At 34.2% G+C, this 15,000-nt stretch overlaps 1 protein-coding gene across 1 annotated transcript in view; it reads left to right on the top strand.

The window, feature by feature from the left end:
- LOC136832859 (dynein axonemal heavy chain 5-like) overlaps window positions 1-15,000 on the top strand; it is a 401,416-nt gene that overhangs the window by 194,593 nt on the left and 191,823 nt on the right. The window contains 4 exon segments of the mRNA XM_067094521.1: window positions 3,653-3,847; window positions 6,139-6,277; window positions 6,771-6,928; window positions 7,969-8,087. Of these exon segments, the coding sequence (XP_066950622.1) occupies window positions 3,653-3,847; window positions 6,139-6,277; window positions 6,771-6,928; window positions 7,969-8,087 (611 nt within the window).

Below are 15,000 nucleotides of genomic sequence, written 5' to 3'. Positions count from 1 at the left end.
CATTTCCTGTCATTTTTTATGACACCTGCTAATCTCTTACATCAACGTATCCAGAGAAAACAGTTTTCACAGGAAAAAATAGCATGGGGGTAAGGCAGCAAATTTGCATAATTTAATAACTAAATATCTACAGATTATATTTAATTTTTATATGCATAACACAGAGTGAAAACAGTGAAAGATTAACCAGAACAAAATGAATGTACAAAAATGTATATGTGCATTTCGTAACGTTCTTGTTCAGTAACTTGCCTTTCAGAGTGAATCTTGTTGTATGAACATGATCTATGGAGCAGGATGTTGCAGAAAATCATTTCTCTGTGATATACCAATGGTTTTCTTTATTTTCAGCAGTTAATTATTCTTCCATTTAAAGACAGTTTTTTTGTATGGCAGGTAAATTCGGTATTTTGGAAAAAAAGATGTTTATTAAGATAGTATATATATTCTGATATTTTTTTCTTAAATTTGCTTTTAAAGAATTCACAAGTACCAGTCAGCGATGAATTTCATGAAGCTTGTGTCTTTTTTCAATTTATAACATATGGTAGCATATTCTGACCTCACTTTTGTCGGAGAATAATGAGTTAGTAGCGATAAGATTAACTTTTTAATAGGTTTGTATCACTGTATATGTCTCCCTCGAATTCTAAATCTTAATAGCTCTTTTTTGATTATTTCCTTGGCAGAATATTGGAACCAACAAAGGCAAGGTAATAATTAATTCTCGTATAGCTGAGAAATTTTCAATTTTCTCATTTTTTCTATGAAAAGCGGACCATTCTTGCACATTTTTATAGTCTTTTTATCTGCTTCTTTTAAAGAAAACTCAACCTGTAATGTATATAAATGTATTATTGTTACTTTTATCACAAAAATTGTATATAAATATTAGAATATTGTTTTTCTACGTTTGTAAAATGTATGGACGAGAAACTACTCTCATGGTAACAAAAACTTTGTCGGAACTGCCTCTCAGTTAGGTCATTATTATTCTCGTCACATAAAAAAAAAAAACCAATCTTTATACCGATATTTCCTGACTCCACATATTTTACGTTTAACAGGGGAGGTGCTTCGACCCTTATCAGGTAAACCTCACAAAACATTTCATACCATCTCCTTTTTGTTTATTTTTCTTCTCCATCACTTCTTCAGATAAATGTTGCACTGATTTCAGGTACATGGTAATAATCGCCATTTTGTAAATAACATCACATAAAGCGTGCAAGAATATTTTAATAGGAAATACCTGTTTTGTCGTTTTGCAAGCATGCATATTGATTCTGGACAGGCAACATTAATGTTTTGCTATATAAGAACTATTTATTTTCATTTAGCTTTTTGTGTCATTGTTAAACGTCTCACTCAGGCAATCTCTATTCTGTTATTTTTTGACTTACGCCATTCATAGAAGAAGTCTCACTTACTTACTTATGTCGATATAATGTTTTTAGTGACATAGTCTGTTTGATGTTACATATACATATCTTTCGTTTGTTATGTTTAAACAGCAGGAATTTCACGTAACCAACTCCTAGAAAAACCATTGTCATTTAAATTTTTTTTCAGATCATAGGACATAAAATTTTTAAAATCAATACTGCCTTGAGCATTTTCTTAATAATGTTCTTTCTTTGATGGGAAATGATTACTCTGCATATGAGTAAGCAACGTAGAGGAGTTAAACTTCTCTCATCTGAATTTCACAAGTTGACAAAAATGTTATCTTTTTGTGGCTTGTGTATTTTGTTCTCTTAATTAAAGAACTGTAATCTTTATTTGCTAAATGTTTCTTTTTAACAGGAAACAGGGCACAATACTTTTAGCAATACTGCAGATAGTGTTAATATTACGAAAGGAAAGAAATATATTTTTTCTTCTTAGGAAAGTATTTTCTAAGAAAAGTAATATTCGTAAACGCAAAAATCAACAAATTTTTGCCCTTTCCAGACAAAGAGAGGATGTTCCCTCAGATGCGGCTGAAACCATCATACACTTTTCTTTCGTCTGGTAAATTTATTAGCCCTATATCACAGACCACTGGATTTTTAAGAGTAAAAGAACAATAATAAGAGATTATTAAATACCCTTCATCCAACATATGTTTTCAGGAATAGGAACAATATTGACAGGCTGTAATGATCAAACTAGTGAAGTATGAAACGAAAAATTGTGTTAATTTGTTTACTCATTGAAAGAAATTTGAACTTGTCATTCATGAATCTTTTCGTATAAAAAAAAAAAGAAATCTTTTCATCTTAGACAACAAGAGTTTAATTTAAACTTCAGTACCATGTATAAAAAATCGGAAGATCTCTATTGAGTCTTTTTTATTTGGTTATAACTAGCTCTCCACGTAACTGAATAAATACAGTATATAGTTTAAATCGTTAAGACATTGACTGTCTTGCATATTCATCAAACATGATACAATATTTTTCAAATTTTCCTCACAATGAGGATTTTTCTTTTACAAGAAAAGCATAAAAATTCATACGATGAACATAATTTAACCAAGGAGACACGGAGAGTTGAAGGTAATCAGTTCCAGTTAGCTGAGAATAACATTTAGCAAACTGATGAGCACACGTCGAATTTTCTCTGTCCTTTTTTTTCTTTTTATCCTGCGCATAAATATCTTTAAGAAATCTGAAACTTATTCCAATGAATTTTTACACATGGATTCAGGTGTGAACATTTTTCTGTTCTAGTCCCTCCATTAAGCCACTAACCTTTATAATTTCCATCCTTGTACATAGCCTACACAGTAGATTTTCTGTACAGTTTATTTCTTTATATATATTGTACATAGGGACTTTATCCCAAGAGTTCGAGCTTTTTGTACATAACATGACCAGCTTTTGAATAAAAAGAGAGATATAGAATTAGACGTCCTCTCTTGAATACTTTTTCTACATATTCTTTTTCCTTGCTTATTATTATTATTATTATTATTATTATTATTATTATTATTATTATTATTATTATTATTATTATTATTATTATTATTTATACAGGAAATCTACGTTGTTGTAATAACATTCTCTCAAACTTTTATAGGTTGACTGTAATGTATCGTCGAGGAGCCTTGAGTATTTCCTGGTAGTTTTGTAGTTCTAAAAGAATAACTTGATGTGCTGAACACAACTTTTTCTGTGGAATATGACCCATTGCACCGGTAAATCCAGTATTCTCTTTGATTTTATTTTTCCAGTCAGTAGCAAACGTATCAAGTATGCAAAAGTTACTGTGAATCAATAGTGATTTTGAACGTTGTAGACTAGTACAGATACCAGAGAGTTTTTGCGTTTCACTTTTGTCTCTTCACTTGATGACAGTGATCACGAGTTACAAAACCATAATCGAGTAACTGAAAAGAACATTGACAATCTACTTCTTGACAGGTGGAGATTCACATCATCCATTTTAATCTTGACGCAATTAAACTTGCTTGGGCAAGAGGAAAATGGGTCTTTAAGCAAAATCACATTGTGACGCACAGTAACCGCAAGCACACTTAGTGTCAATATTATACTTTTTGCAAATCCTTTCACTCTTACAAGAGTTCTAACTGCCCTTCGGACTGTTACGTGATCCCAAACAAAAATTATCTACGACTCACTTCTCGATTTTCACCGTTGAATGACAGAACTTGGGTTATCATGGTCGTCAAGAGCTTCCGGAGAATTTGAAGATCCAGTTTCGCAACGTAGCCATGATGGTTCCCGACCGGCAGATCATCATTCGCGTCAAACTTGCTTCTTGTGGTTTCCTAGAAAACATTACACTGGCTCGGAAATTCTTCACGCTCTATAAGTTGTGCGAAGAACAGCTCACGAAACAGGTATTATCAAAGTATAAGTAGTTAAACGCCATTACCGATCTTATTGCGTGTGTGTATACATACATACATACATACATACATATATATATATATATATATATATATATATATATATATATATATGTATATATATATATATATATATATATATATATATATATATATATATATATATATATATATATATATATATATATATATATATATATATATATATATATATATACTCTTCTCTTCGCCTTTGATTTTTAATAGTATTCATCAAGGCAATGTTATACTGTGAATCCATTCTTTTATCAGCAGAGATATTTCGTAGATTTAGTTTAGCATGATTGATCTCGTCTTTTATTATTTTCCAATATGAGGTAGATGTGGTAGGTTTAATAATGATCTGTTACAAAAGAGGTCATAAGAATGAAAACAGAAAAATGAATGTCGGTTTTGTTTAGCCGTTCTTCTGACTAGACAGACCATAAGCACTGGATAAATGAATAAAAGGCATCATACTTTCAATGATTTTCTTTGTTATGTAGTAAGCGCTATATCTTTGATTTTGGCTCATGAGTACAGCTAACAGAATGATACATGAAAGTAAACAACTCAAGACAATCAAGACAATGATAAAAAAACTACCGCAAAGATTTATTAGGGGGATCTGGGTCCTGCAGGAGTGGATGCTGCCGACCAAAATTAGGCATTCTGTTTCGTTCCAGTAATCCGCAATAAACGTAACACGTTTCTGAAATTCATCAACTTTTTTATGGCCACAAAAAACGAAGCCTTGCAAAGCTGGGTAAGTGAGTGGCAGGACAATCCTGAATGGGGTAGTATAAAGGTAAATGCGATTAAAAGTAAGGCTAAGGTGTTCAGCAAGAATGAAAGGGATAAGATATTCATACAATACAGAAGAGGCCTAGTTTTAAAATGATAGAAATTTCGAGTTCTTAGGATCTGCTTTAATTCAGGAGGGAGAGGATGAAGCTGAGGATGAAAACAGGATAAAAGAAGCTTGGGGAAAATGGCGGGAAGTGGCTGGGGAAGCGTGTGAGAAATTGATGCGAAATAAGCTAAAATCGTCAGGCCTGTGACGAAACATGGTCCAGAAACAAGAGCACTAAGAAGGAAGGAGGAACAACAGCTGGAACGAACAGAAATGAGGATGCTGAGGTGGACTTTGGGGAAATCGTTGTGTGAGAGGCTAGTAATGGTGAAATTAGGAGCAGTGCAGATTACTGCTGATTTGGTAAGAGAATCGACACAGATGGTTTGGGCACGTGGTGAGGATGAGTGAAGAGGAAGGAGGGAAGAGTGCTTGGATGGAATTTGTTAGTGTATAAGGTTGAACAGTGCGAGGGAGGATTTGGAGAAGAGTTTAGCAGAGAAAGATGCTTTTGAGAGAAATTGTTGGGGAAGACGCATCACGGCAACCACCCTCTTATCTAGGATAGCTTTGTTTTATAAATCCCTTAGGATAACAGAATTTCCTTAAACCAAACGTTTATAGGAAGAGACGGTTCGGAAAAAGTACTTTCTGTAATAAAGTGGTGTTCTATGTTATATTAATGTTCCGTGATGTTAATTGTAATGAGAAGATATTGGTGGCTGATAAACTACACTATCATCATAACAAATGACTTGTATGCATTCTAGGTCTTCTCAAAAGACCATTCTAGGACAATTTATCAGTGTGTCTTCAAGAAAGGCCAAACATTTGTGTGCGAATCTGTATTCACATAAGAAAGCACGACTAGTAGTTGACGATGTCAATTACACCCACTTTGATGCCAAATAAAACCTCGAATTCCATATTTATTTTTATGATGAGGCTTTTAGAATATTTTCTGTAGCCTCCTTGACGTATCTTTCTCTGCTAGTCAGCTGATAAGGATTAGGTTTCCCATCACATTTTTTTTCCTACTGCTATTGCTGAAGACGCTAACTAAACAAAACAGATATCGGATTGTTGTTTTTATTTACTTAAATGTCAATTAATTTGGTTAAAAGCTTATCATGATGGTTTTTATTTTTCAAGACATGGAGATTTTTTCGTGTTCATTGAAATTTATGAGTTCTTGCTTTATATTCTAGAAACTACCACCTAGGAGGGAGAGCTATATACTGCTTTTATTCGCATGCAATTGTGAAACTAAAGAGCTGTAACACACGTATGGTATTTTCATATTGTTGTAAGAATATTTATGGTAAACCTAGTACGCCTATTAATATATTCATCACCCAACCAAAACCTTTATACAATGATAACGTGAGTTTCCATATCCGTTCCGTTTAAGGTCCACTACGACTTCGGGCTACGGAACATTCTATCAGTTCTCCGTACCCTCGGAGCCTCTAAAAGAGCGAATCCTAAAGATTCAGAGGCGACGATCGTCATGAGAGTTCTCAGGGACATGAACCTTTCAAAGCTTGTCGGTAAGTTGAATGTTTATTTTTAACATATATATAAAACTACAGTTGACTGACAAAACTCTGTTGTATGTTCGAATTCTCACTTTAAGAACGTTTATAATCACCTTTACGAATATCATATTTAGTAACTAATCCCAGTACACCTTCGAGCTAATCACGGGGCTATCAACGGCCAGTGTACATGTAAGTCAATCATGGTCATGGCTAGGATAGGGACTCCTTATCCCCGTTTCTTTCCTTGCTTATTTTCCTTCACTTACGTTGCACGAATGTACGGCGAATGTTTGTGGGCAAAGGGCTAAAGAATTTTCTTTAGGTATAACCGTGGCTTTAGTTTCACAGGTTTCCAATACTACTTGTTATCAGAACTGATGGTCAAAAGTTATCTGCCATACAGTGACACGTCACATAATGTAAAACCAAACCCAAATCAGAATATTACATGGAATATGATTCGTAAATAAATTACCCCATTTTCTCTTCTTTTTGTTTCCAGATCAAGATGAACCTCTATTCATGTCCCTCATTGACGATTTGTTCCCTAATATGGCTCAAGAAAAAGGTTATTATAACCAGCTTACAACAAATATAGCGGAGGTTGTCGCTGAAATGGGATTAATTAACCATCCTCCTTGGACACTGAAGCTTGTACAGGTAATTTTACGTTTAGAATTTCCTGCATTTTATTATTATTATTATTATTATTATTATTATTATTATTATTATTATTATTATTATTATTATTATTATTTTTTTTGCCAGTTTAACATATTATCACTGAAAATCCACTCGCAATACCGGTATGCAGTAAAGATAGGCTCTTAACTCAGTGAGAGCGAACCAGGACTCTCAAATGAAAGTTATCATTGTCAGGTATCTCCATAATAAACATCAAATTTTCTAAAATATTATTCCTGGATTAGTTATTAAGACTTTCCCTAGTCACAGAGTACGAATTTTAGAAGTGAGCAACTGAAAGAAAGGAAAAACTTTAAACGTTGACAGTTACTTTCGTTCTTTTTTTCTCCGTGAACTTCAACCGTCTCCCTTAACAATTCGTTATTAGTCTTCCGACTTCAAATTCGGTATTAGTCTTCCGACTACAAAGTACACTTCGTAAAATAAGAATGACGAGGTATTCTTATGTCAACGATGTAATCCGAAGTCAACACACACACTTTCGGCATTTGGGCATTGCAGTCAGTGAATTACTTTTATTTTCATTTCCATTCTTTTGCATTTTTCCTTTTTCCCAGTCAGGTTAGATATCACCTCCATCTAATTTTTAGGAATACTAGCTAATGCCAGTGTTATTTTAATAGTTTTTAACTGCTTGGGAATAATTCTTCAAGGGAGGTGAAACCAAAGAAAATATAATCCAAGTTTTCCATCTAGTAATCTATCCTACCTAACGAACTCGAGGACAAAGTCTGAAACGTGAGAGAGGAAACAACCTGGTATCCACGACCAAAACGCCATGAGAAGTGTCCAGCATACTTGACACTAACACAAGGAAAGTGAGTTCTACAATCAACAACCGTTGTCATCACGGCTTTACAATATCTACCAATTCACGTGTGCTACTTTGCTTCTCTAATCGAGTTGTGTTTTCTGAGTTTTTTTTTTTTTTAAGTGAAAACCTTTGTACCTAGGAAAAATTACTCTAATCGAAAAACAATTACCCTCTCTTCAAGCTTTATGAAACCCAGAGAGTTCGACACGGGATGATGACGCTGGGCCCGAGTGGAGCAGGAAAGACAAAATGCATTCAAGTCCTGATGAAAGCGCTGACCAAACTGGGACAACCTCACAGGTATTCACTATTCTGCATTTGCATAATTCAGTACATTATTATACTTATTGATATATATATATATATATATATATATATATATATATATATATATATATATATATATATATATATATATATATATATATATATATATATATATATATATATATATATATATATATATATATATATATATATATATATATATATATATATATATATATATATATATATGTGTGTGTGTGTGTGTGTTTTGTGTGTGTGTGTATACAAACACACACACACACATATATATATATATATATATATATATATATATATATATATATATATATATATATATATATATATATATATATATATATATATACACTCACACATCACCACAGATGAAATGATAAAGAGACTTATACAGGTATAATCAGTCCTTCGTTAGTGGCTTGGAAATAAAGTCGAAACCTGTCAGAATACATATATCCAGTCTCTTATTTTTAACCTATGGTGATGTATATAGGCGAATCATGTGTTAATATTATATATATATATATATATATATATATATATATATATATATATATATATATATATATATATATATATATATATATATATATATATATATATATATATATATATATATGGAGAGAGAGAGAGAGAGAGAGAGAGAGAGAGAGAGACAGAGACAGAGACAGAGACAGAGACAGAGAGGGAGAGAGAGAGAGAGCAAGGCAAGAAAACCATTATGGTTTAAAGTCAACTTTATTAAAAGAAAACTATGGGAAAAGCATTGACAATACTGATTATAGTAAAGGTATCATTTCCAATTTGAACAAAAAGTGGAAAGTGTAAAATTGATTAAAAATCGAAGTTAGACTAAAAATTTTCCTTCGCAGTCAAGCCGTCAGCCAGCTTGAACATTTCTACGCTTTATGGCAATGGGTTAAATGACATAAAAAGGAAATTAAATTAGTAAACCAAATGTGCTGTCACAAAATAGATATATTCTTCTTCCAGGAGGATAATATAAGATACGGGACAAAACCAGAATACCTGAGCAAATATTGTATCATCATCATAATGAAAAGCTTTGCCTATTATAAGGTGGCTAGCTATTTCAATAAAACGGAATTCAAGTGTTGACGCCTTGAGTTGCGATAGTTGTAAGCGGAAATTTTACTAGTATTAAGTGTGATTATTGGAACAAACCTTTTCGGTTTGTTAACGAACTTACTTCGTCACGCTCATAAAAAGCTACTGTAAGAGTACAACTGTTTAGAAATGACTTACTCTATTAGTTAAGGAATAATGCAAAAAAACCTTGTATTAGGGGGTGAATGTGTATAACTGCTCTAATGTTAAAGGTTGGTGACTTAAAAAACATCCTATACTGGAGACCAGTCAATAAAATGTTGAATGGTGTCGACCAGATTTCTTCAAAAATGATCACAAAGAGGCTTCAAAAGGTGGTGCATCTTTTTAGATTACCTGAACAGTTTTGTGGAGTGCAAGAAAGTCAATCAACTTAAAATATTTTCATGGGAGATGTATTATACCAAGTTAAAGGGCATAGCAAAGCCGCGGTAATGGTAAATTTACATCGGACAAAAGCCTTCGACATGGTGACTCAAGAATTCCTTTTTAAAATCTTAGATAATTTAGGTTTTATTGCCAACTTTGTAAAGTTGATGAGAAATATGTACATGGAGGTCGAAAGATGCCTTTATTTAAACGCAACTATTTCTAACCTATTTCTGGTTCAGGAATCTGTCCATCAAAGATGCCCATTGTCTGTGCTTCCGATTATAATTCGCCATTCTGAAGGATTTTGAAATCATTACTAAGTAAATATTCTGTAAATCTACCAAACAACCTCGTTTATTGTTTCAATGCATTACATTTGTGTGAGAAAGCAACTGGCGCTCTACTTAACTGGCATAATAGGTTTGGAATATTTAAAGGTGGAAATGCTTGGCCTATGACTGGTTTTAGTAAACATAATGAACAATGTAAAATTTTAGGTATCATATATAATAATTAACAAAAGTCTGTGCAAAAGTTAACATCTATAAAGTCATAAATATTTTCCAAACCAGGAGGAAGCCTTTCTTTCAGCGAGTGATTGCTATTCAATACAAAATTTTAGCAAAATGTTGGTATTCGTCTCATGTTTATTCAGTGCCTGTAAAAATGCTGAACGCATACAACAGTACAATATTTCGGTACCTATGGAATGGTAAGTATGAGTCACTACAAAGAAAAACAATTCACCAAGAAGGGGAAAGAGGTGGTTGTGGGTTAATCAGTGTTGCATGTATAATTCCTTCAAGAAAATTGTCTTTACTGTTGATCAGATAGGCTTTGAAGTTGTGACATTTTAATGCATCCTCGGAGCATCGGTTTTTGGTTGATACACGTAGATTTACAGAAGCGTCTATATTTGTCCCTCCATTTTATACCACTGAAACAGACATTGCAAGATAAATGTGCTAGTGTATTGACTGTTGAGGCAACCCAGTGGCAACATTTAAAACTGGACTGAAGTAAAGAAAATGGTTATCAATGTGTGTATAGAAATTAGTGTGTAATTCTATATAAATTGATTCATTAATGTTGCTAATTTAAAAATGGTTGAAGATTGAAATGTTTAAACTTTCAACAGATAGTATTCTTCAACATTAGCCTCTTGTAAAAAAACTCAGACTAGCCTGAGTGAAAAGAAAAATGGTTTATCAATGTGTGTATAGAAGCTGATAGTGTGTAATTCTATATAAATTCATTCATTAATGTTAGACAGGCTAATTTAAAAATGGTTGAAGATAAGAAATGTTTAAACTGTGGAGAGACAGTTAGTATTCTTCCTTTAGTGTATACCCGTCCTCTTGTAAAAAAAATCCCAGCTGGTTCAAAAGTCTGATTGAAAGAGTAAGCAAAGTTAAGAAAGAAAGTCTTATGTAAATTTTATATATACTTGGATTTTCAGTCAAATTCAAATAAAGATAGGAATTTATTAGTAGTAATGGCTGCTGGTTTCACTACTGGCATCTGGTATGACCAGAAAACAGGTACACAATAGATGATCCTTGTTTAATCTCCTTTATACAGAGTCGTATGGCAAAAAAATAAATATATTTTATGCAGAGTGATGAAGGACAAAATAACCAAGTACTTACCAAAGAATATGTAAATATGACATTTTGATTTTAATTTAATTTAATTTTAGGTTGTGGGTTAATGTGGTTTTTCTTAGCAACATTCACTTCAGGGTGTGACGTCCCTGCCTACACGAAATAGAGTAGAAGACTCTTTAGCCTTGGCAGGCATATCTTTTAGGAAAAGGACACTCCGAAATCAAACCAGTGGGTAGAAGGGACTCTTTAGGCTTGGTAGGTAATCCTTCTAAGAGGAGTCTACTCTGAATACAAACCTTGTTCTCCAACCTCGGATTGTGCCATATCCATTGTACCGTGTCCTTCCATGGTCTTGGGTTTGAGTTCGCTTACTTGAGGGTGCAATCAAGCATTTTTCACTATTTTGTTCACTTTCCTGTTTTTTCGAAAAGAGTGTAAGACAGGCTGATGGGGGAGCAAAAGTTGATTGGTGGATTATTAGGAAAATACTTTCGTCTTTACCTAAACTTTTCTTTCTGAGTGTTTTATTTCTAAATCCACCCTGACTGTCCTCCCCCAGTTGTTGTGGCAAACCTGGAGGATTTCTATTGCCTTACAAGGTGTGCTGGCCCCGCCTTGTTGAACAATTGCTTCCGGCATTTCTTTCAATGACGTATGGTGACGTTTATTTATACTCTCAACAGAATTTTTGTAAATAATGCAAATACTGTTGTTGCTGATGGTATTATTGTTTATTGTTCTGTTGATTTTCACAATGTTACTGTTGTTATGAGTCTATTTTTAAGTTTTGATACTGATATTATGTTGTTAATTTTAATTCTTGCGAGAGGCATTGAGCTGAACCCTGGGCCTGTTACTCATTACAGAAAGAAAAATTGCAAAGTACTTTACTAAAATATTCGGGGCTTAGGGTCAAATTTTCTTGATCTCCAGAATTGTGCCCATAACTACGATTTTATGTTTTCATTTGAGTCTTTAATCCCGGGGTTTAATGGCCCTGATTTTATTATCATCGTAACATCCCACATGCGTAAGGTATATCTGTACACACTAAGTCCAGACAACCTATTTATCGCCAGAAAAATTTGGAGTGTAGTTGCCATGAGGTTTTGTGTTTTAACATTTTTAGTAACCTCTACAATGTTTACATATTTGCTGTTTACCGCAATCCAAATATCAGTGATTCTATATATTACTGTCTTTTGGAAAGAATTAGTATGGCTCAGTCACAGGGTTCAAAAGCTTCATTTATTATTTGTGGAGAGTGTAATGCAAAGCATAGTGAGTGGATAAATTCAAATTCCACTGACCAACATGGCCGGTCTGCTCTTTACTTCTGTGTATCCTCCGATTTTGTCCAGCTAATTGGGGAACCCATGCAAATTTCTGGTAATAGGTTAGACCTCATATTCACAGATGTTCCAGCTATTGTGAAGTCCAAGATCTGTGGATATATAGGCATTTCTGATCATTGAGCCATTGAGATGGACATATCTGTCAATCAGTATATCCCTAATTCCACCACTGGAAAAAAGGTTTGGGTGAAATCCAGAGCCAATTAGGATTACATTATTGAAGTTTGTTAGTCACTTAATATTTCAGTTGCTATATTAGATCCTGGTCCCGAGAAGAAGTTAAATGAAATGCTGATGCCTATTTTAATAAGATATGTCCCTAGAAAGGTCATGAAACTTAGGACAAATGACCAGCCATGGTTTGATAATACATGTAAATGAGCCTACCATGACAAACAGACAAAATTCAATGTCTGCAGACAAAATCTTTCAGATGAAAACTACACTATTTTTGTTGAGTCTCACTGTGCTGTGAATAAAACTTACCATACAGCTGAGATAAATTACAATAATTCTTTGAAGAGGAAACTTGAAGGAATTACTCAGCCTCATCTGTGGTGGACCAAACTGGCATCACTTATCTTTGGGTGAGGCTCGTCTTCCATTCCACCACTACTAACAGATAATGATAGATTGGATACTGGCCGTAGGGAAAAGGATGAACTTCTTCATCGAGCTTTGTAAGCTAAGCAATCAGCTGAGGATGTCCCTCTCCCTAACAGGCTACTTGTCATCCTGAACCCATATTTACAAAATTTGCATTTTGCTCCAGGGATGTTAAGAAAATTCTGGATAATCTTGATTGCTGGGGTTGAGAAGATCCTTATGGTTTCTTACCTTTGTTTTCTAAAAAAGTTTCTAGTGTGTTGTCTCCCAAAATTAGCAGATTCTATAGATTTTTATGTCGATGTAGTATCTTTGAGGATGAATGCAAGCTTAGTAATACAGTGCCTTCCAGTTCCATATCCGCTAGCTGCAGTAACTACAGGCCAATCTCTATTCTCCCTGTGCTTTGCAAAGTTGCTGAAAAACTTATTTTTAAGCCACTATGAAAGGGTTTTGAGTGCAGAGTTAATTCAGATAGATTTTAGTGCTGCTTTCGATTTAGCAAATCATAAGGAACTATTTATACACTTCAGAATCTTGGAGCGGGTGGATGTATTTTAGGATTACTTCAAGATTTCCTTACAGGTAGGGAGCAGCTAGTTGCTGTGGACGGGATCTTTAGTGAACCAAGACCTATTGTGTCTGGCTTTCCACAGGGCAGTGTTCTTAGTTCACAGTTATTTTTAGTGTATACAGTGACATGGTTGTTGGCCTGGAAAACAAGATTGTTCAGCATGCCAATGATGCAACACTTGTGTGTGTAGTAAAGTCTCCACTTATGAGAAAAGAGCTGCCCCCAGCCGCAATCGGAACATGGACCGGATTAGGGAATGGTGTGGTCGGTGGGGTATGAGGCTGAACATCAGTGAAACGAAAATACTATCGATTAGCAGATTTCGTACAGATTTCCCACCTCATCCTCCCCTTCAGGTGGATGGAATTTTGCTGATTGAGTCTGAATCTTTAACTATTCTAGGTGTATGTAACTTTTGACTCACATCTAACTTTTGAGAAACTTCTAATGAAAGTTTTAGCAAATGCCGCACGCAAGTTAGGTATTGTTCGTAAGGCCTCATATATTTATAACAGTGATAAAATCGGTGCAACCTGTTTTAGGTCATTTGTACTTCCTTTACTGGAATACTGTTCTCCGGTGTGGATGTCTGCTTCTGCCAGAGATTTGTCTCTTTTAGATGGAGTGGTTCGCGGTGGTAGGTTCTTGTTCCCTAATAGTAGCAGTTATGTCTTGCACCATCGATGGATGGTCTCTTGTATGTCGCTTTCCATAAGTTCTATTTCAGCAAAGATCTTTCACATTCACAATTGATCTCTGATCCCCTTTATCTGCCGAGAGTAACCAGATTTGCTGAACAGCAACACCAATATGCAGTAAATGTGCCTCGCTGTCGAACTTCCCAGTTCCAGAGGTCCTTTATTCTTCACACCATTGGACTGTGGAACTGCCTCCCAAGGGGTGTCATGTGGTTGAAACTTCAGAAGTATCCACATTACGTGTACACCTCTCTCTCTCTCTCTCTCTCTCTCTCTCTCTCTCTCTCTCTCTCTCTCTCTCTCTCTCTCTCTCAAGTTTGAGAAGTTCAAGCAAAAATGAAATGATTACTACCCTAATACTATTCTTCCAGCATTTTAATACATTTTTATCTATTTATCTATTTATTAATTTATTTTTTAATAAGTAGGATTTCTTCTTTCTGTATCTCCCTTTACTTCCTCTTACTTCTTCCTAATGAACACCATATTCTTTGAACGCTTGAATTTCAAGTCAATGGTCCCTGTTGGCTTGTTCCATAGGAATAGATTACATCTACTTTTATAAATTTA

The sequence above is a fragment of the Macrobrachium rosenbergii genome, chromosome 50, assembly GCF_040412425.1.
Source record: "Macrobrachium rosenbergii isolate ZJJX-2024 chromosome 50, ASM4041242v1, whole genome shotgun sequence".
NCBI lineage: Eukaryota > Metazoa > Arthropoda > Malacostraca > Decapoda > Palaemonidae > Macrobrachium > Macrobrachium rosenbergii.
This window is presented reverse-complemented; position numbering and strand designations above follow the sequence as displayed.